General features: G+C 35.9%; 3 protein-coding genes across 3 annotated transcripts in view; 2 read left to right on the forward strand and 1 right to left on the reverse strand.

The window, feature by feature from the left end:
• The window catches only part of Bmcp (uncoupling protein Bmcp mitochondrial), a 45,246-nt gene extending 40,243 nt beyond the window's left edge, over window positions 1-5,003 (forward strand). Inside the window, exons 5-9 of the mRNA XM_070138604.1 lie at window positions 35-177; window positions 328-452; window positions 2,719-2,779; window positions 2,959-3,066; window positions 3,491-5,003. Of these exons, the coding sequence (XP_069994705.1) occupies window positions 35-177; window positions 328-452; window positions 2,719-2,779; window positions 2,959-3,066; window positions 3,491-3,610 (557 nt within the window). The 3' untranslated portion in view covers window positions 3,611-5,003. The remainder of the gene's footprint in view (window positions 1-34; window positions 178-327; window positions 453-2,718; window positions 2,780-2,958; window positions 3,067-3,490) is intronic.
• Window positions 5,004-5,342: 339 nt separating this feature from the next.
• Window positions 5,343-18,396, reverse strand: ND-13A (NADH dehydrogenase (ubiquinone) 13 kDa A subunit). Its single transcript, XM_027363887.2, has 3 exons — window positions 18,236-18,396; window positions 5,649-5,825; window positions 5,343-5,547 (listed from the first exon to the last, which is right to left on the reverse strand). The coding sequence occupies exons 1-3, from the start codon at window positions 18,380-18,382 to the stop codon at window positions 5,482-5,484; spliced, it is 390 nt and encodes a 129-aa protein (XP_027219688.2). The 5' UTR covers window positions 18,383-18,396; the 3' UTR covers window positions 5,343-5,481.
• Window positions 18,397-19,112: 716 nt separating this feature from the next.
• jub (LIM domain-containing protein jub) overlaps window positions 19,113-27,500 on the forward strand; it is a gene marked incomplete at its 3' end in the record, with an annotated part of 116,814 nt that continues 108,426 nt past the window's right edge. Inside the window, 1 exon segment of the mRNA XM_070138603.1 lies at window positions 19,113-21,711. Coding sequence (XP_069994704.1) covers window positions 19,597-21,711 — 2,115 coding nt within the window.

Here is a 27,500-nt window from a genome sequence, read left to right on the forward strand (position 1 = left end):
GTACTGTAGCCCTCAATATATTGATATCTTTCAGGTGTGGTGTCAAGTGCTATGGCCAACCCCACTGACGTCCTGAAAGTCAGGTTACAGAGTGGGCGTTCCGACTTCAAGGAGAAGTCTCTCCTTCAGGCATTTATTAGTATATATAACCAGGAGGGAATACAGGGCCTATGGAGAGTAAGTTATTTAAAGTTCAGGTTTATGTAACATACACTGTAAAAAAGTCTAATGAAATGCATTGTTTATTGTAAATGATATTTGTTATTCATTTTACATTGACACAGTCAACCAGTTTCATTCATATATCCTTTTTTTTTTTTTGCACAGGGAGTTTGCCCAACGGCGCAAAGAGCAGGGGTCATCGTAGGAGTAGAGCTGCCAATTTACGACATGTGCAAACACTATTTCATCAAGATGAACTTGCTGCCAGATAATTCTACAAACCACTTCTTGTAGGTGATCCGATGCTTTTGCCATGTTTTGTGTGATGTGTTTGAAATGACCTTAGGATATATTCAATAGTTAGGTGTTACCTAATGGATGCAGATGAGCATCAGAGGTAGTGATTGTTGCTGACTTTGTTACAATTAGTGTAAACTGTTATGGATGGTGCCAAGTGTCCGCTTGTTTGTTGCACAGACATTTATGTCTTTGATTGGGAAAAAGTTTCTAAAATACTTTTACTGCCCTGGAATGATCAGTTCATTCACACTCTTGATATAGCATGCAGGTTCCTAAGAGTAAAGTAAGGAACCTCTGTTCCATTTGGGAAACTGAAATTCAAAGAAACATTACATACTGATTTCTCACAATTAGATGAAGGGATGATTCTAGTCTTGTATCATTCATTTCATTAGCAATCAAGAACCTCGGCTGGCTTAAAGATGTGTTACCTAGTCACAGTGAGAAGTCCCTGATGATCATCTATCCATGATGAGTGTTAATCAGTGCTAATATGATTTTGTTTTTCACTACCTCATTAACAAATTAACTTCACACTAACTGTAAAACCTGCTTTGTTAGATATGTAATGATAAATGAAGTGTGAAGTTTACAGTCCATACAGAGTGAAAGACTGGATGAATGAAGCTTCACTAGTTGAATAGTTCGGATAGGTAAAATTAACGTGATTCTTCAATTCAGTGTGGGATACAGAGGTAGACCAAAGTTGGGATAGTGTAAGCTGTAGTGGTTGTAGGAGAATTCTAGGCCTTGTTTGGGCAATTCTTTGAGTAAATCATGGTTAGTGTGTGTCTATTCATATGCTTTTCCTGGTGGTACGTCACAGGCGACCACCTTGGTTTCACGTGTGTCCATTCCAGATGTTTCGCAAACGCATGTCCGGGATGAATCTAGGGTCCTTCGGGCCCTGGCAACGGATCCCAAATCCCCGGTCCCAGACCACTAACCCGGCATGGGTCCCCAGTCCTGTGGGACTGTGGGGCCCTGAGCTGAGGAACCGCCATGATTCTCGGGAGTGACTTGTCCCATGTAACGTTGATAACCTGACCTGTATTGTACCAACCTCATCATTAGTGCCTCACCACCACATCCATTGCCTCCATAATCAATTACACTGTATATTGCTTCTCTTCTCTGGACTTCTTGACTCTAGTTAGCTGTGTCTTGCTCTTCCCCAAGTGTACTTCTTGACAATATTTGATCTTATAATCTTTTGAAGATGCTAAGAAATACATGCTAACTCTCTTTCTCTCTCTACGTGTTTATTTTTTACGTCAATTGTTCTTAGCTCGTATGACCAATGATGGAAGTGTGTTTTGTCTATCCTTGACTACTGATATGAAAGGAATCAATCCAGACTCTACATCATACATTTCAAAATTAAAGTTAGCTTAAGACCTCCTTGTGAACCCTTACTGCAGTATTTCATAGATTTTAAGGAGCTGACTTTGTGTGTGTAGTTGCATTATTCATATGATTGATAAAAACTTTAATTGACTCTGCCTTTCCTTTTACTTGCGTGAGATGTAGATGGATTTTTTGTTTTCTTTTTTCATACATCAACAAGCTGATTTATTTTTTCTTCATCATTCTCTTCATCTTTCATATCATCATCATAATCATAATGAGAATTAAATTATAAATCTGATATGGAAAATAAAAAACAACAACTACAAAAAAAGGAAATGAATTGTTCAATTGGCTGTTTATTGTTTGTCTTCGATACAAACATCTCACTGGCTGATTTATTTTTATCTTTAAGTTTCTTATGCAAATGCTCTTTTCCTTTTTTATACTTTTTTTTCCACTGGAAAGTCTACAGTACATCACCATAAATAATTGCTGAAACTCCTGCTTATGGAAAATGTCATTTGAATATGCAAATAACCGTACTATGCAATGAATGGAAGGTCTTTACACATTTATTGCATATATATATGTCTATTTACCTAAATTTGTATATATATATATATGCAGTATGAAAGAGCATGTTGTCACTGAAACTTTTATGAATTTCTCAAGCCAACTTAAATGCATGCTATAGGCACAGTTTATTTCTTTCCATTGTTAATCAGACAGTGAGAAGTCAAATAAAACTCATATATGGATATCTACAACTAAGGAAAGCACATGTATGAAAAGGAAAAATATGGAAAGCAAAGGAAATACCTCTAAGATATGCAAATACTTTCATGTATGAGGAATAAACTAGTGAATTTATGTGTGTGTAATTCCCTTCATTTTCTTTCATGACAGATCGAGCTTCATATCTAGCCTGGGGGGTGCAGTTGCATCAACACCTCTGGATGTTGTGAGGGTAAGTATCTCTGCTTGTCTGCTTTTGAGAGTACAATTTGGGTGAGAAATGAGTAGAATCAAGATTAATATTTTGTTCTTTGGTTTATGTCTGTTAATTGAATGCTTTGTATTTACAGAGCAAAGGAGTGTAAATATGATTGTATTTAATCTTCATATCCCCCCACCACTTTTTTTCAGACACGCCTGATGAACCAAAGAAAACTTAAAGCTCCAGCTGCAGTAAGTGGCAATGGTGCTGTTTGTACATCCCCAGTGTATGCTAGCACTGCAGACTGTTTCATACAGGTAACTATTATTATTCTTTTCTTTTCTTTTTTGTTTTCTCTTTTCTTTAATGTGAAAATTACAAAAAGCTCTCGTGTTCTTTAATAATAGTTCTTAAATCTTACTGCACAGAATAATGAAATATATTCAAGCAGGTTTTTTTTTTTTTTTTTTATTCATAATGTGTTGTGTGATGCAGTGGTAACATTGATGTCTTGCAACTGCTGACCAGTGATCTAACCCCACACTACCAGTGGATGGTAACCCTGGCCATTCATTGCACACAGGTGGTAATTTAGGATCACAATAAACAGACTGGGCAGCCATAGTTTGACAGAAGTTCCAAGGGCCTGCAACACCAAACCCTAGATTGTTATTATTATTAATATTATAATTATTATTCATACTACTCACAAACAATTTATGGACTTTTTCTCTCTTTAAGACTGTTAAGGCTGAGGGACCCTTGGCTCTCTATAAGGGCTTTATCCCTACATGGCTGAGACTTGGCCCATGGAACATCATCTTCTTTGTCACCTTCGAGCAACTCAAGAAGTTTTATTAGGTTGTGTAGCAACTCCATTGGACCCATGTGAAGCTCAAGACATCTAATGAAGTTCCTGTTACCTTCCGAAGGTCTATGTGGCATTAAGAAGATCTAATGGGAAACCTGGTAGCATTAAAGTGAAGTGCAGCTTATAATCTTGTTGTGATCTATGTCATAGATGGAGTTCATGGTTCAAAACCATTTCATGAACTAAAGAGCATTTCCTGGAATTTCATGTCTGATGACTTGCATTTGTTCACCTACAGAGTTGTCCACTTGATGAAAGCAATGGACAAAAAAGGGGGGAAAAGTTTTGAAATTAAAAGGGAAGCTCTTTATTCTCATACTTTTTTTTAACATTTGAGACCTTAGCTGTGATTCTTCATAGCAAACACATTGCAAAGTCGTTTTGACAATCTGTATGGAGAAACCTGTCTGTCAGATCTCATATTTCATAAATCAGATCCACATCACATCCATTTCTTTTGTTTTATAATCATATATGTCAGCCTCATTAATATAGGGTGCTCTTGTCAATTTCTCTCCTGTGGAGCAGGGGGACTCTTGTATAATATCAGAATGTCATGTTTGATATTAGTCATTCCAACTAGGAAGATCCTTCACCAGAATGAGATGTTGAAATGGTAATATATTTTATGGAGTTGTTTTTTTGTTTTTTTTTCTTCTTCTTAATGGAAGATGTAAATATCTCATTTTAGATCTACTGTTCATAAGGTCTGTTTAAATTACTTCCTGGTTAAATGCAGTTGTGAAATGACTTGTGTGAAGACTGAAAGACTTTTCAGTGACCAAAGATTTGCTATTGATAAATGCAGCAGTGGATCAACCAAGTTTTGACAGTGAGCATTGAATTACTAGGCATACAGCCATTTCACTTGCCTAGTCCTAGCACCAGTTTTTATTTTTGGTGAGATTGGCTTAAGTAGGATTATATGCTTTTATGACCGTTGATGTTCTCTTCAAATTACAGTATTTAAGAAAGTATATTCAAGGAAACTATTGCTCACTTCCAAACTCAATCCTTGCTCTGTGTATATGATTACTTTTGACAAATGTATTGTGTAAATGTGAATTTATCTATTTTTGTAGAAAGTGAACAAGGTGAGATACAGATGAATGAAACGCAGTGAAAAGATCAAAGAGTAATGGTGTGTGATAACATTAATTTATTTTGGTCTGGATCTGAAGTAATTGCTTTTGTAAGTTTTTGTTATGTAGGTTGGAGAAATGGAATATTTGCCCTTTATCTACTCTTTCGGAAGTATTTATACATTGTAATACTCAAAAGCAATTGTAAATTATCTTTTTTATGAATTGCAGTTTGTAAGAGTACATGGTGAGTGTTAGGATGTTCAGTAACTTATTCTTCCAAATAAAAGTTATATCAATACCTGTTATTTTTTATTACAGGCCTCCACCCTAAAAAAAAAGTTATTTATATATATTGCTGTGAATTTAGCAGTAACCTTTGTATCAATATTCTGCTAGGAAGTGTTCCCTTTTACTGTATAATATAGCTAAAGTTAAAACTTTCCTTCAGTTTTTGTTGAACAGGAATTTCAAGCTTATGTGCAAAGAGTAACTAACACCTGTGGGATATGTCATCTATTTGTGTATCTTAAAGGCAATTCTAATTATAATGTTACAAGACTATCTGTGATTCTTGATCTTTGTAGATAATCCACCCAATTCATATATAACTTGATATAAGGAAAGGAAGTATCAAACATTAATGTATAATTTATTAACACTGAATTATTTACAGTCCTACAAAGGTAAAAGAAAAAAGTTCGCTCTCTGCAAAGGAAGGGGAAAAAATAGCATATAATGGTGCATTGCTACTTCTCCCATGACAATCCATAATTGTGTTAATGGCTATCCTCCTTGTAATACCGGAGCCCACAATAGATGCAGTCGTGAGTTCCTGGCTGGTCCTAGAAAGAAAGTTAACAGGTGATAATTGAGGGCAACAATATGTAACCTTACTCAATATAAGAAAACTGATACACTACCAAACAACAATGAAATAGCTCACCAAGTTGATATAGACCCTGGGGTGGCCGAGAGCTCCAGGACCTCCATCACAAGCCACAATGCGAGTGTTTACCGCCTTGGGAGGAACTTCCTTGATCAAGTTGATGGACCACCTCGGATTTGTTTGTCTGGGATTCACCATGAACCTGGCATTTCGGCTATCATTCTCGTCAAATTTCTGAAATGGTTGGAAGAATATATAGGGTTGTAAAGAGCAGTTAAATACTGGGTACATTTGTTTAAAATATTGACTTTCAGGACTTTTCTACGGGCAGTAAAATATAGACAGCATAAGAGTAAACCTGCTATATGGAACAGGGAAAGTTTTGTTTAGCATGAATGTAACTTGTCTTCAGACATTTAACTTCAACATTACATAAAATTTAAGAAGTAGCCTTCAACACAATACAAGAATTTTCATGTCATTTTACCATATCTGACTATCATCTAAGTAGGGTCCCAGGTAAACTCTTTTCTTTAGGTTGGTTCAATGCTTAATCATTTGTGAACAGTTCCTGAAGGATAAGAATACTAATGCTGACCCTAAGCCATCATACACACCAAGATACAGAGCACCTTTAGTTCTGACTGTCTTCCACATCACTACAACACTGTCATTGGCCCCTGCACATATCTATATATTTTATTCAATGACTCATGCAACTTCCTTGTCATTCATACTTAAAATTGTTTAACTGTTAAACATGAGCCTAAACACAATTCCAGTTGTATCTTGTCTGCTAATAAATATGGGAGGTCACTGCCTAAGTCTAATGGTAGTCACAGGAATGTCTGGAAACTCTCTCATAACAGGTGCTGGGACAATCTGGTCTCTAAATGTGTCTGGACTATAGCTCAATAGCCATGCAACCATACACTACCTACTCATATTATTTGTCATACTCTGATGTGCAACTGTTTCTATACTTTGCATCTTGATGTGTATGAGGCTTACCATTATTTCTAGCACTTTCTGTTATCAACTTAACAGAATAACAAGGACAGTATGATAGCTTTAATAAAATAGATTGAAATATCTACAGTTTAAGCCTTGCTATCTAATAAAAATCAAATAAAAAAAATGCTTGCTATTTGGCAACTCTTATCACATTCTCAGAAGTAAACACACCTTTTACAACAGTGAGTCAAACTTATTCCTCATGCCTTCACCCTCAACCCTCATATCATATTAGAAGATTTGAGGGAAGGCTGTAAGATAGGGATAACCCAGCTTAGAGGCAGATTAACACTAAGAGTGAAGCTACACTGTTCATGCAAAGTGCGCTATGCAAAGCCACATGGTTTTCAATTGCCTTTATGTATTTAAAATAAGCATGTTCACATAGATTGTGCAGTTATGTGCGATATGCTATTTCGCACACATAGCTTGAAGAGTCTCCAAGCTAGTGATTAAAAAAAAAAAAAAAAGGCTATATTGAAGCATGCACACTTGAGTACTCTGGGAATCCCCTGGGCCCCTACCTTCACCCTAATTAGCTAACAGTTTGTCACAGGCTGTGACAGAGTTGCCATATACTGCAAGTTCTCTACAATCTAGGAGATAATTTGAAATAATTGTTTAAATTTTTCTTCATGATGATATTCATCAAAATTAATCCTTGCCAAATATATTTTGTCCATCCATTTCTTTTTTCTTTTGTTATTCAGTGCTTGAGATAGTATTAAAAGTTCTCAGGTTCACAACAATAACAATATTTATTCCTCTAGGAAAGCTTTCTCTACTCTACATATTTTTCAGCGCTGTAACATTATATACATTTGCTTTCACCACATACGAATATAAAAATAAGCATACTACCAAAACCTACATTCCATTATGTTCCTCAATGTACCTGTTCCTCTTATGATAAAGTTCCCTCCCATGAAGTCTCATGGTTGAAGAAAACAATTACATTTTGGAAGACAATGCGAATTACATTAAGGGAACCGTCCCAGAAAATGGCCATCTTTCCCTACTCATTACATCATAAAAAAATATTGGTTTGAGATAATTGATTGATTCTTTTTGCATGATATAGAGTATAGAATTGTGCTTCATTTTATATAAAAAAATTGTTTTTTTTCCCCCTTTCGTTTTCGGTACATCCTAACTACCATAGTTCTTTACTGAATAGTCCCCCCAAAATACTTTCCTAAGGCCATGTAATTGGCCGATTTTTAAATTTCCTTTTTTTTTTTTTTTCATTAAAAAATCTATATTTTTTTTATCAAGGCAAAAATTTTAAAATCTGCTAATTACACGGCCTTAGGACTGTGAGGCTCTAGTGAAATCAACAAACTGCATTTGAATCACACGAATATTATGAGTTAGGATGTACCTAAGGTTATGTAAACAAAAACGGAGATACGGCATATTATATTTGGCACCTTGCCAAAGTTCATTATCTCTGTTATTTTTCTCTGAATCTAATGATATTGTATATATATAAAAAATGCTTATTTATTGTACTTTGCAATGCAATGATTACCAAGTCAATAGGAATTTCCATTTTCAATTGGGACGCGATTCTGTAAAGGTATGTAATTTTTTTTTCGTCCCTTGTTCATAAAAGTAGATATTTTCATCTGAAAAGTTTAATAAATGCATTTTATCATAGAGATAACTAATCTAAACCAGATAAAAACCTTTTTTTTTTCAATTTTATTTTCATTATTATTATTTTTTTTTTCCAAAGAAATGGGGAACTGTGGATGGCAACATTAGTACAAAATCATCCTAATTATAAAGTCCTACCATGAATACAACATGGTGGTTCAATTTTGAGATTCTTAAAAGCATATGAATTTAGTACACTGAATTCGAGAACTTACGAAAGTCGATGAATTTTTCCCATGCTTCATACAGGGAGGGGGGAGGGGGAAATGGTCCCTGGGTGTTTATAATTTTCGAGGAGGATCATATGTACATGAACACACGCACATAAAGTTAAAAAGATTAACCATCCTCATTTAGTAGGCCTATACTGACTTTTATATCTAAGTAATAAAATATATTAGTTATTCCTCTCATACCGTTTTCTTCGATAATTGTCAATATTAACAGACTGCAAAAGAAAACAAGTGTAGAGTGGGTGATTAGCCATTTGCACCCATTATTTTTACTAAGAAGTGCATAAAATCATGCAGACGCCTAGGTGTTGTGAGATATTTGCGAATTTATGGTACCTAAGACCTACGGTAACGTCTAAACATATTAATTTTTATTGGGAATGCACGAAACAAGTGCGATAGCTTTTTAAACTCACACAAACAAGCTCAAAATTCCATATAGTTTTTATTTCAGAGCAGGTATTACTGAGTACTATCACCTTCAATATGAAATAATCTGCATCTCGCTTATGCATCCGAAGTGTAAAAACATTTAGGTAACATTCGTATTGAATTAGTCTTTACAACGGTAACTACTAATTTCAAATCAATTCAAATATACCGACTGTTCAACGAAATGTAACGGAAATATTTCAATCCTTACTTATAAGGCTATTTTTAAACATTAGTGCTTCGTATGTGATATACATACAGATTACTTGATAAACGAAACATATTACCAGGGAGTCTCAATCGAAGCATATTTAGCATGTAAAAGGACACAAAACTTATGTATTTTTTAGGTATATTTCACAAAATATTTTGTCATAAATCACAGTGATATTTTTTTTTCTGATATTGGTATAAAAGTGTTCCTTGAACATTCACAAACTCATACCTATTTGCAATGTCATAATCAAATGCTGTATGCATGATTGCAGCAAGCAGAAGTCTACATAGGTGTACCTGGGCACTCATTATGGACGTACCTACCCATGTGTTCAGCGGGTCTCGTGTCGGCAGCAAGACAACGAGCCATAGCAGGGCTTTAATACTTGTTTGGTAGTTTCCTCATCCATGTACCTATACTATACGCTAGCTAACTCAATTTGACACAAAAATTTTTGCTTGCCCGGGACGGTCCCCTTAATACTACATCACCCTCTATTTATGTATCTGTATTTTGCGGGAGTTTTGGTGTGGAGGGGGGTGTCTCATCCCACAGAGTTAGATCACCCGGGACTCGCCTTAAGAAGACGTGCTCGCAACCCCTGCTCTCATTTCCCTGCCTATGACTGTGATTTTCGACCAGTGTTCCATCGCCTTTTACTGTGCCCTTTATTTCTTGTGGATAAGTAAACCCCTTGGTGAAGTATTGACCTGACAGTAACTTCGACAACGGAACTGGGTGTGCTCGCCCATAGCAGCTGATGAGGTCAGAGTACCATCCTGTGATCGCTCAGGTTTAACATTAATAACACATAATATGAATGCTGTCCAATAAATGGTTTTATGTACTGAAAAGGATCAGAATGAAACAAAATATTTTAAAATTCATATAATCAAAACTTGAGTCCATGTCAGTAGTCCCATTTTCCCCTCTATCCCTCTTCATTCATCCATATCATAACTATGTTCTCTAATTATTCACATGAATGGAAAAATGTTGAAGTCATTATGCCGCAAGTATTGCAGATGAATGTATGAGTATGTAGGCCTACATATGTGTGTGTGTGTGTGTGTGTGTGTGTGTGTGTGTGTGTGTGTGTGTGTGTGTGTGTGTGTGTGTGTGTGTGTGTGTGTGTGTGTGTGTGTGTGTGTGTGTGTGTGTGTGTGTGTGTGTGTGTGTGTGTGTGCGAGTGTGCGTGGCCTTCTCACATACCCCAAGTTGGACATTACTACTAGCAGATTACCAATACTATAATATACTGAGTATAGTTAACCATTTTTTTTTTCTAAAGCAAGTCATGAATATTGCTTGTGCCATCATATTTATTAGTGAATTCTATGAAAACTTTCTATGTAATATTTATGTCTCATGTCATTATGAATTTCCTTTTGGTGTCCTAAAAGTACAAGAGTTAAAATACTCACATAAAGTCAGGCAAGTGTTCCAATTCATCTAATGTCATTTTTGTTGATAAAAACTAGTATTCACACACTCCTTTAACTTCATGTGGTTTTACAAGCTTTTCATCAATTATGGACATTTTAATAAAACAATAGCATTAAGTGGGCAGAATAAGCACCAGGATATATTTCATATAAATGTTCAAACATATTAATGAGGGGTCTCCAAACACAATCATTTTTGAAGAGCTGCTGTGAACAAAGTAAACAGACATATTTGACGACGTCATCTTCCTTCTGTCGGAGTAACTAATACTCTTCCCTTTACAAAGATGTATGTTTAGTCCTACTGTCTGAAATGATTCAAACTGTCACCCTTATGTCTATTTACATATCCATATATACTTCTTTGCACAATACACAATCCATGAGCAAACCTCAACCCCACCCATAAAAGTGTTAAAACTTAAAATCCCTTTATCTTGGCTTGGTTTCCTTCTGGCTTTCCATATCCTCCAGCTTCTACAATTTAGATGGGCCATAAAATTTGCTGTTTGCATTTGAAAAGGAATTGCAGTACTATGTTGTCAGCCAATTTTTTATTTGCAGAAAAATTATACAATCATATATCATTATCTATAATATCCCTATTCATCATAGAAAACCATATCTAAATGAAGTCTTATTGATGAAAGCAACTAACTGTAATGACTCTTGAGTTAAATTTTACCAGATTTTGAGAGCTGCTAAATCAGAGTACGTATGACTGTGTGTGTGTGTGTGTGTGTGTGTGTGTGTGTGTGTGTGTGTGTGTGTGTGTGTGTGTGTGTGTGTGTGTGTGTGTGTGTGTGTGTGTGTGTGTGTGTGTGTGTGTGTGTGTTGGCAACCTATGGCTTGTGACTGCCAATGCAAAATACTTTGTATACTAAGCAATATAGTACCTATGCAGAAGAAAAAGATATTAGTACAGGGAATCCCCATTCACCATTACCCATTTATTCACTATTTCACTTTTTCATCATAAATGGGTCTCATTCTTTCAACATTTGAGTCCTGACAGTTTACACATTCTACTTTTACTAATAATAAACAAAAAATTATAAGCTACCATTCAAAACTAAATTCAAAAATAAATAATGCAAATTTGGTGTAATCCTAAGAATTACAGTATATACAAACAGTCATGTCAAATTTTCTAGCCACTAAAATAATCTGATTCAACCAGTGTGCTCAGTGTGCTTTCTGACTCTATTGAGTGTTACAATTATTACTATTATTATTTTTGTAAGCCATATAAAGAGCCACACTGAAAATATCAAGAATAATACCAGAGCAGATCAAGACACAACTAAGAAAGAATGAGAAAACAAAGTCAGCTATTTACATACGACAAAACATATTAGCTGATCTTTTAAACTTATCAAGAGTTGGAGAACTTACAATTTCTGAAGGTCAATATATTCCAAAGCCTACAAATGGCAGTAAAAAAGCATCTATAAAGCTGACTTGTAGATGATCAACTTACAGACTTTAGGCTACAATCTTGTATGACTGAAAGAGCCCCAATAACCCTATGATGCCAAATGTCTAAATTTGAATCAGGCAAGAGAAATTTGATGGAATTAAAAGAATGATCAAGCAGTCTTAACCCATTACCACCGGTATATTTTGAAGTTGAAAATAAATGTTTCTGAATGGCTACAAAATTGGTGTGTGCCTGAACTCTGCCCGCACGCCGGCCGCGTCCCACTGCTGCGTCGGAGCACGAGCCCTGATACAGCGTCACACTGGCGGGACGCCCGGCAATGTTTATTTTTTCGGGTGTCTCATATGTGGGACACCCGTCGTTACTGGGTTAAGTGTGACTGCAGCACATAACCACACAGGAGAACAATACTCAAAATGAGGCAGAATAAAAGAAAAGAAGCATCTAGTAGTAATGTTACCATCTTCACACATCTTGCACTTGCGAATGATGCCTAGCTTAGATGAAATTGCCAGGGTGCAAGTTGTATTACAAAAAATTTAATATTACAAAAATAATCAGGTTTGGGTATATGAAAGGATTGCACCGATAAGGAGAAAATTGAAGATCATAGTATTGTAGGCAATGAATAAACTACATTCATTGCTATCTAAATTGATTTGCAGAAGTGAGCCTATCGAAGTCAAACTATAAAAACCTGGTGTGCAGAATGCTGCACGGAAATTAAGTCCCAAGAGACGAAGTCCATCACAGCAAACAACTTAGCTGCACGGGAATCCAACATAAGCTGTAGCTCGAGATGTCACGGTAAATTTCTTAGAAGTGCAATGAAGTATAATATATTTCTGTATTCAACTTTATATGAATTTTTAATGAAATATGCATTTATTAAATGTTCATTCCTTAAATACATGGTGTGATCAGTTTTATCATATACATACCATAGTTTCATTAGAAATAAATGGTTCATCCACATTTGTGCATCGCTCCCTTCTCCAGGCAAATTTGAGTTCTGTTGTCACATTTCTCCTTGTTTGTTCCAAAGGTGAAGTTTGTTTACAGGGCTACTTGTGTTTCCATATTCATTCCATCTTTGTGGTAAAATCAATCTCTCACTGAAATCCTTACAATATCGGGGCTAACACTAAACTCGTTGAAATACAATAATCTTGTTCCTGTTGAATTTCATCAGCGGTTCGTCAATTCTTCACCACCATTCCCTCAACCTTAAGGTAAACTCAGTTTGTATCTCTAAATGTAGTCAGTGGTGCTCTAGAGGCCCTAGTAGGGAATTTAGACAATCAGTAGTCTGTGTGTTTAAGATGCTAGCTCACTCGTTCATTCGCACAACGCCAAATTGAATCATCCATGGCCAAATCTTGTCTCGGGTTTTTACATTTCCCACATTCTTTTGTTTTTTAAAATGCATAGTATGAACAAAATTACCCCCCAAAACCCCGATTCCCCACGGAATCCCCTAACAATGTTGATGGGTGCGATCCTGTTGTAAACATTTATCAAATATTTAAAAATTACACAAAAAACATTTTACTTACTATTGCACTGAGTTATGGACTAACGAGAGCAGCGGTTCTTAACCTTTTAAGAGACATCAACCCCTTCAAAAATCTAATGAGAGCTATGGACCCCCTTCCATAGACCTATTCATATAAATAAAATTTTGCAGGCAATGTGTGTAATTTAATCTATATATTAAGATAGATTGTCTCATATTTATATGAGATACATACATTATTACTGAACTCTGGTAAAAAAGTTCTCCTTAGCTGTTTGCCCACTGCCAACAACTTTGCATATATAATGTTTCTTTTTTTCTTTTATTTTGCCATCACATGCCATTATGTAGTATTTGATAAAAGATGATGTACATTGCAATAACCTATATTTCATTTTTTCATAGTAAGATCTATAATACTCAAAATTGCGACTGGGTTAAGGGTTACGATAGGACCGCACTGCATAGGAGAAAATTGAAGATCATAGCGTTGTAGGCGATGAAAAACTACATGCATTGCTATCAAAATTGCTTTGCATAAGTGAACCTGTTCGAGTTAAATGAGGAAAAGTTGGTGCACAGAATGCCACACAGGGATTGAGTCCCCACGAGCCTCCAGCGACTAAGTCCAACCCCCCTCGTGTCGCAGCAAACCACTTAGCTGAACTGTGTTGGCACATGTAGCTTGTGACGTCACGACAAATTTCTTTTAAATGCACTGTAGTAAAATGTATTTCTGTATTCTAATTTATATGAAATTTTAACAAAAAACGCATTTATAAAATGTTCATTCCTTAAATACACGATGTGATCGATTTTACCATATACGTACCATAGTTTCATTAGTAATACATGGTATATCCATACTTGCACATCGCTGCCCTCTCCCAGCAAATTTGGCAGTTCTGTTGTTACACTTCTCGTTGTTTGTTCCAAAGGTGAAGGTTGTTTACAGTGCTACTTACATTACCAATTTTTTCCCCCAACTTTGCGGTGAAATCGATCTCTCACTGAAATCGTTACACTATTGGGGATAACACGAAACTCAGTGAAATACAATAAACATGTTCCAGTTGTAGAATTTCGTCTGTGGTTCATCAATTCCCAACCACCGTCCCCTCAACTTTAAGGGAAACTCATTTTGTATTTCTAAGTGTAGTCAGTGGCAATATAGAGGCACTGGTAGGGAAATACGTTAATTGGGAGGGGGTCCGGGGGCAAAGCCCCCGACAGGGAAATGCAGCAATCGGGAGGGGGTCCGGGGGCCCAGCCCCCGGGTTAGGAGGGTTTTTTGATTCATACAGCGATCCTACTGGTCATTCGTGCGTTTAAGATGTGGTTCACTCGCTCATTCGCTCGCACAACACTGCATTGAATCATCTGTGGCCGAATCTTCTCTCATGTTTTTACATTTTCCACTTTCTTTGCCATCTGAAGTACTATCTTTGGCTCGGATTTTCAATTTCCCACATTCTTTTGCTTTTTAAAATGCATGGTATGAACAAAATCATCCCCCCAACCCCCAATTCCCCACGGGATCCCCCAACCTTGTTGGTGGGAGTCGGGGAGTTCGCCTCTGACAGGTGCGGTCTTATCATAAACATTTACCTTGCGACTGATCCAGGTATTACTACAAACTCATAAGTTTCCTATACAATGATTTCTAAATTGGATAGCCTGCAAAACCGACAATCACACAAACAAAAGAAAAGTGCAATTTCAATGCAAAAGGATGTGGTTTATAACAATCAAATTATATAAAGATAAAAACCTGTTGTTCTACATTTTTTACAAGAGAAGAGTTAAGGTTTGACTTTCCTGTAGCAATAGTGTCTCCCATTTATTTAGGGTCCACTAACCTGGGAGTTAGGTGTTAAAAATGGGTATATGGTTATGACGTTATTGTATAAATACAAAGGAGGTGGAGTCCCCTAGCTATATAATGGATGCATTGTGCAACTATCAATGGGGACAATCATATCAAGATTGTGGGCTGTATTTAAAGTTGCACCATTCTTAACCATTATATATATACAGTACACCTATTTTAGTTAAAGTGTAGGATATCAATATGTGAAATGTTTTAAAGAAAATGTAATCAACTACATGAAAGTGAAAAAACTGAGTGCACTCACATAGTGTGCCTATAATCATCATTTAAATATATTATTGCGACTAGATGTTTCTAAGCTGATCCCATGATTCAGTGTCTATTTAACACTTCTCTGAGGAACAAATATATGATCAAGGTACTGTACTAGCTCCACATACAGGGATTTCTCAAGTAAAATGGTGCAAATAATAATCATCTTCAACAAACTTTAGTACAAAACTTATTTGCTAATTTTACATAATACCATTGCATAACTGATGATTTTGGTAACAATGGATTCCTCTCACCCTCTAGTACACATGTATGTAGGAATTATGCCGTGGAGCCCCCACAGGGAGGTCTGCCACCCCCTGACCCCTGCCCAGGAAAATAAAGGATCCATGTATTCATGTCAGGAGAGAGTGTCGGACAGACTCAGCATCGGGCACTCCTGCATGTCGGTTGTATGCTCACTCCTGCAATGAATACATAGAGGATTCTTTGTATTCCATTGCAGGGGTTAGGGGTTACAGCCCCATGCATTAGACAATATATGATTGATTCTGTGTATTCTCTTTATACATTACCTCACACTTTCCCTGGTACTTTTCATGCCTTCCCCTGCTATCTGGGCCAAGACTGTCACCTTTGACATCCTGGACAAGTTGTTCATCTCATCCATCTCACCCTTCATTGCAGCCAGGTGAGCAGGATGAGATGACATCAAAACAGCGTTTGTATACAAACAATTACAGTTGCAGGAAACCACAAGATATTAGTATGTAAAGTTGCATTTGGAACTCAACGTCTTGCTCATCCAGACAACTTGTCAGGCCCAGCAAGACAACAAGGTGGCATTCAGAACCTCCAAGGCCTTCGCTGCCCAAAATACAACCTGGACGAATGTAAATAATCACTCATTTATCATGTCTTTAGTTTACAAACTGCATAGGTTTTTTGACTCCTTTGATGCATATCTAACTTACCTGTAACTGACAAACACAAAAATGTCCTTTGCTAATATCAATAAAGAGCCATAAAATTACCAATCAACATCTTGTGGATACCTGCAACTGTCACAAATACAAATGAGATGAACGAGATTGACAGCTTGTAGAGGTTCTGAATGGTCAAGACATCTTGTCCAACTTGTCTGGACGAGCAGGACAAGGAGTTCCAAACACAGCATAATTATAGGTAATTTTATGGTCCTTTATTTATGTTATCAAAGGGTATTTTAGTGTTTGTCAGTTGCAAGAAAATTAATTATGCATCAGAAGAGTCACAAAACCTATGCAGCGTAGAGTAATGAAAACGGTAAACTTCTGAGCAATGAAGGCCTCAAGTGAGACAAGTCCATTGATAAATAACATCGTTGCAATCAGTTATGAAAAGATATTCAGTAAAATTACCCAGGTAATTTTCTATATTACGGCCGCCGCTCATATATCGACGATTTTGGTATCGTTGGATTCCTCTCACTCTATACATTGCAAATATGTAGGTTTTATTGCACGGAAACCCCCCGATAGCAGGGGCGATGATGTCAGAACGGCGGATGTAATATATAAAATTACCCTAATATAACCCCACAGTGAAAAATATCATGGTTATTCATGTGCCCCCTACAACCCCCTCCCCCCTGGGGGGGGGAGGGTCGCAGAAGGTGAAGGAGGCAGGTTGTAATGTGGACAGTGAGAAGAATCCAACGATACCAAAATCATCAATATCGGAGCGGCGGAGGTAATATAGAAAATAACCCACATCTCTACCATTTCTTCCTGGCTGGTTGCTATTTCGCACAGGAAATCCGACTCCGAGTACGAGCACCCTCCACACTCGGCCATGGCGGCGGCTATATCGAAGTACTGAACACGATGGTTATTTCGGTTAGGAATTCGGATGTCGTTGTTCCAGAGGACGGGAAACTCGACCTTGAGGCCATCGGTGTAACATCGAAAGAGGCGCAAAACCCGCCGACGAGGGCGGGCCACCCTGTTCATCCTGATTATACTACAATCGTCTTTATATGCAATGCTGACTATGCCAAGGTTAATATGCTGATTCAGTGGGAATGTTACAAGGTAATTGTAATATTACGCCCGCTGCTCCGACATCGACGATGATTGTGTAACGCTGTAGCCTGCCGTGAATACGTGGTGGAGGTTATGTTTTCTCGGCGGGGGTTGGGGCAGGGGGGGTCGCAATGGAAAGTCCTGTGAATAACCATTGTTATTTTCACTGTGCGTTATATTATTAGTGTTATTTAACCCTGCATTTTCCCTGGAACCTTCCATGACCTCCCCTGCTATCGGGGCCAAGTTTGTCGCTAACGGGGGGTTTCCGAGCAAAACTATATATTTGCAATGGGGACAGTGAGAGGAATCCAACGATACCAAAATCGTCGATATCGGACCGGCGGACGTAATATAGAAAATTACCATTACCTATTATTCAACTGGACTTTTCAACCTGGTGGAAATATCAGGGATAAAAGTCACATCTGAAAATGCAGTAAGTTGCAGTCGATCACAAACGGTGCCCTACCCCATTCGTACCCTGACTTTGCACGAAATACTCACAAAAAACTCTTACCTGTCCTGTATGAGTGGATGAAGAATCCTTAACAATACTAGAGGTCTGAAGTGCTCTGCAATTTCCTGGGAGTCTTGCAATATTCCTTAAATTACGAGAGACGAACAATCCGGCGGACGCCATGTTGAACAGCTGATTCGGTAACATTTGTAAATAAGAAAAATATTACATATTTTATTTTGTGAGATTTTCCAATGTATCATTATATTTTTTAATTCTAAAATTATCACCAATATTTTGTGCAGACAAAATGCCTATATTTTCACTATTTTTGAAATTAATGAATACACAAATATACGATCATGAACAGAAATAGGTTATACTTCAAACTTTTATGAGCAATCTATTTGAAAACTGTTAAAATGATACTCAATCATCAGTTTATTTCTATGAGTTTAATATGAATAGATAATGCAAACTCGAATGATTAGAAAGTTCCTTGTTGTTGATCTCGAGGACATAAGAAAACGGATGAAATTTTAGGACACACTGATCAAAATACTTGAATTTTCGTTTAGGGAATTTGCAAAGATATATAGGATACATAAGGGAAACAATAACAAAATTGATCTCTCTGGCTATATTGTGATATCTTTACTTATATATCTCCAAGATTTTGAATATCGTTATAACTTTTGATGTGTTTCGCGAGCAAAAGAGAATCCACTACATATATTAAACATATGCAAAAAATTATGTTTTTACATCATAGGAAAGGCTTATAGTATTATCACTACTAAATGAAAATTGGACATACTATCAACAAGACGGAAAGCTGCGTGTTGAGATCAACCGAATATCGAAAAAAATAAAATGCTTTATTTGATAAAGCGAATATCAGACACCAATTAGCAAGATCTTTGAAAAACAAGATAGCATGATGCACTTGTACCGGCAAACCAAGCGTCCATTTCGCGTACGAGTTAAAATAAAATTATGTGAAGAAAATAAAATACATTAGTCCCTCTCGAAAATAAGCCAAAGGTAAAAGTCCGTTTTCTGTTATAGAAGGAAAACAATGCGCTTGTGCTGCCATCTGCCTGAGGAATTTTTCCCAAGAAAGTAGTACGAGAAATTTGTGAGACTGGAAAGGATTCATGAGGATTTCGGCCTGTTTTTGGTGTTTTCCGAAGTTCAGAAGTAATATTCTTTTGATTTTTAGGTGAAACCAATGTGGAAAAGATTGTTTATGCGATCAAAAGTTTCATTGTTTGGAGTGGTCGCGTGTATTGCTCCGCCATGACACTTGTTGTCGCCAGTGAATCACATCGAAAAACATTATTTTAGTGTGCAATTAGAATATGACTCGGTCCAAGTGAAAGTGTTCTATGAAAATGTAGAAGCGACTGCGTGACATAGCCATGGCCCGTTATGGGAGCGATGCTGCCACTGAGACCAGCCGTCTATTACAAACTCTCAGCCTGTGCAAGGGCAGCGAGGCCGCCCACCCCAGTGCTGGCATGGGCGGCGAGGGCGTCTCGGGCCCCAGGGAGGCCAACCCAGCGCATCAGGACGCCTCGGGATACGGCCGCATACTGGCACGGGCGGCGGGCGGCGCGGCGGGCGGCGCAGGCGCGGCACCCGCCCCGCTCCCTCAGCCGCGCGTCGGCGCCATCGAGAGCCTGATCAAAGAGGGCACCGAGGCCCCCGCGCCGCACCCCCCGCCGGTCTACAAGGTACTCGACTCGCGGAGTGTGATCCAGGCGTCCAAGTTCGCCACGCCCAAGCAGCCTGACCCCGTGGTCGTGTCGAGCGGGTCGTCGTGTGTGGCTGTCAACGGCGGGTCGTCCAGCACCTCGGCTCCTGGGCTTGTCACAGGCCAGACCGCCACCCCTGCCTCTGTGGGCTATGCTCACATCACGCCCACCACAGCAGCTGCAGGCAAGAGTGGGCCAGTGGTGAACGGGGGCACACCCCAGAAGCCTGTCAATGGGCAGTCGCTCTACTCTGGCCATGTGCGCTATGAGCCCCCTCCCATCTATGGGAGGAACAATCTAAACAACTCTGCTCATTCGAGTCCACGCTCAAGCCTGAGTGGCGGCAGTCACGATTCTCAGACCTCGGGACAGCATGCGCAGCATCCACGAACCATTCCACAAACTCTGACTCAGCATTCCAATGAATTTGTTGTGAATCCTAATTTTTTAGGGCAGCTACATACTTACGAAAATATCAATGCTTATCACCATTATGGACCACAAGGTAGTTTAGCTGCTACCATTATAGAAAATAAGTATGCCAGTCCACGCTCTAGTATAAGTTCACAGGACTCAAAGCATTCCAGCCCAAGAAGCAGTTTTGTACATTCCTTGCAAGGTTCTAGTCTTGACAGGACAAGTTTAGCCAGTCAAACCATTTTAGAAGAGGGAAGTTTGCATAGGCCTACTTTGTCAAATAGACATTTACCACCGCGTATTGAACAGGATTTGGAAGGAAAGCAATTTGTGATTCCTAGAAACAATGCTTATGTTCAGGAAAATGCACGACACAGTTCACAGTGGAGTGTGAGTAGTGACTCGGTCAGACACAGAGGATTATATTACGACGCGCTTCCACCCCCTCCTGTTCCCCCCCAATCACTGACCCTGACGAGACCCACACACACCCCAGTTGCAACTCCCAGTCCCACTGCCCTCCCCCCTCCACCGCCATATCCTGGAAAACCACCAAGTTTAAATTCTGTGTCGTCCACAGATGCTAGTGACTCTTCTGCGTCTCTTGGAATTCCCCGCACGACATCTGTAGTTTACCCGCTAGTGACTTCCAATCATAATTATGCAAACATTGAAGTGTTAAAGAGTGTTTATGGAGCAGATCCTCCTCCCCCACCACCATATCCCTCGTCTCTTGTGCGGCAGTTTCAGAATTTGAACCTGACTTACTCCCAGGCGCCTTTGGGCACACATTCTCCCATTCCATCAACGCCGTCAACACCTTCTACTCCTTCAACTCCACAAAGTCTGCTGAGGAGTGGTGGGGCTCCTCCACCTCCCCCTCCACCATATCCGTCCTCAGTGGTCCGGGCAGCTCAGCAGCAGTTTGTCGCCCCACCACCACCACCACCGTACTCATCTTCAGTCGTAAGGAGCATCACGCCCATTCAGTCATACATACCCACCACAATAATCACAGGACAGATTGCTCAAGTGCCACCACCGCCACCCCCATACCCTTCTTCAGCCGTGCGGAGCGTAGCGTCAGGAGTGAGCTACAGCCATAGTAGCAGCATGAGTCAGCACAGCAGTACCAGCAACTCCTCCAACACCCCAAGTGATCGTCTGGCACAGTGGCAGAACAAGCTGGGCAGCAGTGGGCATAGCCAGGGTGCACCACCTTCCAACATGTCCACTGTCTCTCCAGGAGTGACCACAGGGCATGCCCAAATGCCCCCCAATCCTTCGACTACCCAGAGCACCACCAAGTCTACTGTCAGTGGGAAAAACCTATTGCCCTACAATGTTACAGCAAAGTCTATGGTGAGTGTTGGCTTTCTTTTTCATGTTTATGGTAATGAATAAAATATTTTGCATTTCAGATTTGTAATGCTAGATGTCTTGAAAACATTTATCCGGGATTTTATGAGTATCACCAGCTCTGTAGTAATTCTAATTCTCCTCTGTGCACCAAGAAAAAGTTAAATCAGTTTTTAATGGGTGGTTTAAATGATCAGTCGCTTGAAAAGGAAAATTATTAACAAAATGAATATACCCTGTCATATGTCAGGCAACAGACACAAATGAATAGTCTTTTAAATTATGTCATGTAAAATGCTAAGGGCATTTTGATTATCCTGTCATTCAGGTGCTTAGAAAGTATTCGGCTGTACACACAGTTATCTAATGTTTGTATGCATGTATGTGTACATATGTGCAACTTTTATATCTTTGCACAGACAAAAAAAAGCCTTGATTGTATTTATGATACTGAATTTTATTAGGCCTATTATCTTTGTAGTGGTACTTACTTTTTTTTGGGGGGAGGGTTGTTGATGTATTTCAGTGTCTTGTCCTGCTTTTGGATGGTGAAATTTGATTATTTTTCTGGTCAATTATTTTAAATGCTGAAAGACATTTTAATTTTGAGAATTCTTATTCAGGAGTATATCCCATCATGACACTTAGTAAAGTATCATGATGGGGTCAGTAAAAGCCATTATATCTAGTTGTCTCACACATGAGTGGTAGAAAAATATTAGGGAAGAAAGTATGTGAATAAGTTTATACTGCTCCTGTGTAGCATGGATAATCAAAAGTATGATTTAAAATAGTATTACAATCATTTATTTTGTTTGAATTATCTTTTCTTATTAGTTATGATCATTAGGAGTAAATACACCTATACTCTGATATGCATTTTGAGGCATTGTATTTTATTTTTTAGTGTCCTAAGGAAGGGGGGAGAAATGTTCCTAAAAATATATATTGACAGCTCATCTTTTATTGGGGAAGTTCAAGGGTATGATTAACAACAGGAAGTGAATTATGTCAACTTAATGATGAAGTTGATATTTGATGGATTTGTTGTAAAAAGCATCTTTGAGTAATACAAGCACAATTATTGAATGAATGCTGCTAGTAAAGGTAATCAGAAGGCATTTTCTTATTTTAGTTATGATATGAAAGTTGGAGATTCTTTGAGAATGAAAGGAGAAAGTCCTAAATATTAATAAGTTTACATATTTGAAGATTTTTTTCTGGAGAAAAACTGGGATTATTAAGAGAAGTGATTTCAGATTCTCATTACAGAAAGGTTAAATTGCATTTTTCAGCCCTATAATATCAGATGTGTTTTTTATCTTTTAGTTATTTTATAATAGATTTAAGACTGGTTATAAGGTTTTATTTTAAGCTTGCTAAATGCAGATAATTAGAAAAAAGAGGTGGCCTTCTTAATACAATTTTGCATATTTGTCCATAACCACATTTTATTCTTTATAGTCATCATTCAAATATTATACATATATATTAACTAAAGGAGAGCAAACTGAACAAACACATTACACTACAAACACCTTCACAAACACTGACACTTACACCCTAACCCTTACCCCCACCCCCAACACCCACCTGCATACTTATGTGATATGTGATTATCAGCACCATGCTCATTATTTATTGAGAGTGAGAAATTCTCTTTTAATTGTCATCCTTTACTCAAGGATAATGAGAGGGACATTATTTCTAAGATATGTAAATATTCCCTCCACCCTGGATCAAGCCATCTTAACTTTTCTGTGCATTTCTCAGTTATTGTCTCTTTGATGTGTGCCTTTGTCCATATCACCATTGGCACTCACTACCTTGCCTCCTCCCCTTTTTCTCCTTCGTGCATGCCTCTGTTGGGGAGTCAGAATTTTACATGGCCAGACGTATAAGGTAAACACTTAAATCATTACATGCTGATGTTATTTTTATTGTTATTATTATTGATTTTTATTAGAATCATATTGATCATTATTATACTCACATAAGTTATAACTTGTATTATTATTATTGTAATTCTGATGATGGTGATGAATTGTTATTTTTGTTATAATTATTATTGTGTATTGTCATTATATATATATATATATATATATATATATATATATATATATATATATATATATATATATATATAATTTTTTTTTATTATGTTTGCTATTATTTTTGATGTTATTATTTTTATTGATATTATTATTGTCTTTATTATTGTAGTTTTTGGTATTTATTATTGTTAAGATAATGAAGATTATTACAAATTGATAGCATCATTGTTGTTGTCATTATTATTATTATTATTATTATTATTATTATTATTATTATTATTACTATTACCTTTACTATTACTTTTACTTTTACTTTTGCTCTTATGATTACTATTGAGTGAGATTGGATATCTCCAAAGTGCAATAAATGTATCTGAATTAAAAATGATTATATCTTTGTCAGAAATATTTCTGATAAAGAAGTAATCAAAATTTGTCTAATACATCTATTGCTCTTTGGATATCTCCATTCTTGTTTATACCATTCATACATTTAATAATGCAATATTGTTATTAATCTTTTTGTTATTGTTATTATTATTATTGTTGTTTTTGTTGTTGAAGATGTTATTGTTATTACTGTAACTGTTGTTATCGTTTTGCTTTGTTTTATATTTTTAATTGGTTTTATTTTTGTTATTATTGTTATCATTTATTATTATTATTGTTATTGTTATTATTATTATTGTGATTGTTCATATGACCATTATCACTGTTGTTGTTAGTGTATTTGTTATCATTACTATTACTATTATTATTGTTGTTATTATTATAGATATTACTATTATTACTCTTCATGTTTTCATTAATATTATTATCATTAGTAATATTGTTACTGTTAATGTCATTATTGTTTGTATCCTTTGTCTTTATTATTATTTTTATTACTGTTATTGATACTGATGCTGTTACTATTGTTATTGTTATTGATTATTGTTATGATTGTTATTAATAATTTTTATTGTAATTGGAAAGGTATGAATGAGAACGAATATCTTCACAATACAAGAGATGTATTTGACCGGTTTCGATTATATCTTCGTCAGAAATACATGTATTTCTGACGAAGATATAATCGAAACCGGTCAAATACATCTCTTGTATTGTGAAGATATTCGTTCTCATTCATACCTTTCCACTTTTGTCCACATGAATACGGTTCATTTTATTGTAATATTAATTGCTGCTTTATCATTGATTAACATTATTATTATTTTGATATTATTATTAGACTCTTGTTATTGTTGTTATGATTAGACTATTGTTTTTGGATCTATTATTGTTATTGATATTATTATTGCTACAACTACTGCAATTACTATTATTATTATTATTATTATTATTATTATTATTATTATTATTATTATTATTATTATTATTCATAATGATAATGATAATGATGAAAATAATCAATATTATTTATTTTATTTATTTTATTATTGTTATTACTATTGTAATTGATTATTATTATTGTTAATATTTATTTATTATTATTGTTATTATTTATTTCTCAGTTTTGTTAATTATTTAGTTTAGTGTTATTTATTGTTGTTATTGCTAGTTCTCTTTTATTTCACTATTATTGTTATTGTTGTTGTGTATGTTTTTATCATTGTTATTGTTGTTATTGCTAGTTCTCTTTTATTTCATTATTATTGTTTTTGTTGTTGTGTATGTTTTTATTGTTGTTATTATCATTATCATTTATCATCATTATCTTTATTATTTATCATTATCATTATTATTTATCATCATCATCAATCATCATCATCATCATCATCAATCATCATCATCAATCATCATTATCAATCATCATCATCATCATCATCATCATCATTCATGTTACTTATAGTGTTGTTATAATTTTTACTATTACTGATATTATTTTTAATGTGTTATATAATCATTGTTTTTATTGCTGGTATTGGTTTTATTTTTATTTTTTTTTATTATTATGATTGTTGTTATTTATATTATTGTTGTTGTTTGACATGATTATTGTCATTACTTCTTTTTTATTATTTTTATTATTTTTTTGTTTTGTTTTTGCAGTCAGTTATTTTTTATTTCATTCTAATTAGTCTTTATTATTATTAATCATTATTATGATTGTTATTGGTGATAATAATTATTATTATTTTCATGTGTTTTGTCCATTCACATTATTAGGTCTGTACATTAATCCTGAAATGATATTTAGTGTGAGCTGACATGGCTTCATTTTAATGTAAATTGAGTATATTAGACTTGAAATCATATTCCATGTAACTGTGGGGTGAAAGCCTCTTCATTTTGCTGTAAAATGGGTTGATGATTGATGACATGAATATTAAAGAATGATACACATGTAGGCATGCACATGGAAAAGCATCATAATTTGATTGTATTGGGATCCTATACATACACCTTTATTTTCATTGTTATTATATGCATGTGTGTGTGTGTGTGTATATATATATATATATATATATATATATATATATATATATATATATATATACATTATATATATATATATACATTATATATATATATATACATTATATATATATATATATATATATATATATATATATATATATATATTTTGTGTGTGTGTGTAAGTGTATTTGTTGATTCTCTTAATATTATTGTTGTTGAACACTGCATTGAAATAGTGAGACGCTTTCCTGATTTACACAATTCAGAGGGGGAGGTAAAGGAAAGGAGGGAGAGGGAAACATAAAGGAAAGTTGCTTAAAGAGGAAAAGGAGGAAGGGTTGGAATTAAAGAGCCAAGAGAGATGAGGATGGAGAAGTGTAAAGGCTTTTGAGAGGAAAATGGGGATGGGAGAGAGGCTGAGACAGAAAACCTGGATAGGGGATAAGGGAGCAAAGGAGATGGGGGAGGTTAAGGATGTAGAGGGGGGAAGTGAGAGAGGAAGAATGAAGTAAGGGAAGATTTGAGAGTGAGAGGGGATGGTAGAATGGGAAGGGGAGAGGGAGAGGGAAAGGGAATGGGCGCAAGGAGGGGGGGGGGGGGGGAGAGATAGAGGGGAAAGCGTAAGGGAGAAGTACTTCTTAATGTTTTTTGTTCAGTGGAATTTCCACAGGTTGCCTTAGTCATCACTGATTTATTATTGTTATTATTAGACTGATCATTGTTATAAATCAGTATTATTATTATTATTATTATTATTATTATTGTTGTTGTTGTTGCTGTTTTTATTATTGTTATTGTTTGTGTGATTATCATCATAATCAATCATGTTATTGTCATTGAAATTAGTCATTATGATGATCATTGCTGTTAATCATTATTATTATTGATAATATCATCAGTAATGGTAATGTTCATATTAGCTGTTATTGTTTTTATTATTATAATAATAATAATAATTATTATTATTATTATTATTATTATTATTATTATTATTGTTGTTTTTTCATCAGTCATCCTATTGTTGCTGCTGTTGTTATTTTGATTTTTTTATTATTATTATTATATTATTTTAGTCATCATTGCTGTAATTATTACTAGACTACTAGTCTGTTATATATTATTATTATTTTTATTATTTTTATTATTATTATCATTATTATCCTATTGTTTATGTTGTAGTGGTTATTATTGTTATTGTTATTATTATTATGATGATGATGATGATTATTATTATAGATATTGTTATTATTATTGTTGTTGCTATTATCATTATTGTTATCACTATTATTATTATTATTGTTATTATGACTGTTATTA

This window comes from Penaeus vannamei, chromosome 24 (genome assembly GCF_042767895.1).
Source record: "Penaeus vannamei isolate JL-2024 chromosome 24, ASM4276789v1, whole genome shotgun sequence".
Taxonomy (NCBI): domain Eukaryota; kingdom Metazoa; phylum Arthropoda; class Malacostraca; order Decapoda; family Penaeidae; genus Penaeus; species Penaeus vannamei.

Bases quoted from the DNA above. Each gene is read 5' to 3' on its own strand.
- ND-13A (XM_027363887.2), bottom strand. From the start codon at position 18,382: ATGTTACCGAATCAGCTGTTCAACATGGCGTCCGCCGGATTGTTCGTC. The intron at 5,826-18,235 runs GTAAGAGTTTTT...CAACCATTTCAG, and splicing joins CATCCACTCATACAGGACAG to AAATTTGACGAGAATGATAG. The intron at 5,548-5,648 runs GTGAGCTATTTC...CTTTCTTTCTAG, and splicing joins CCAGGGTCTATATCAACTTG to GACCAGCCAGGAACTCACGA.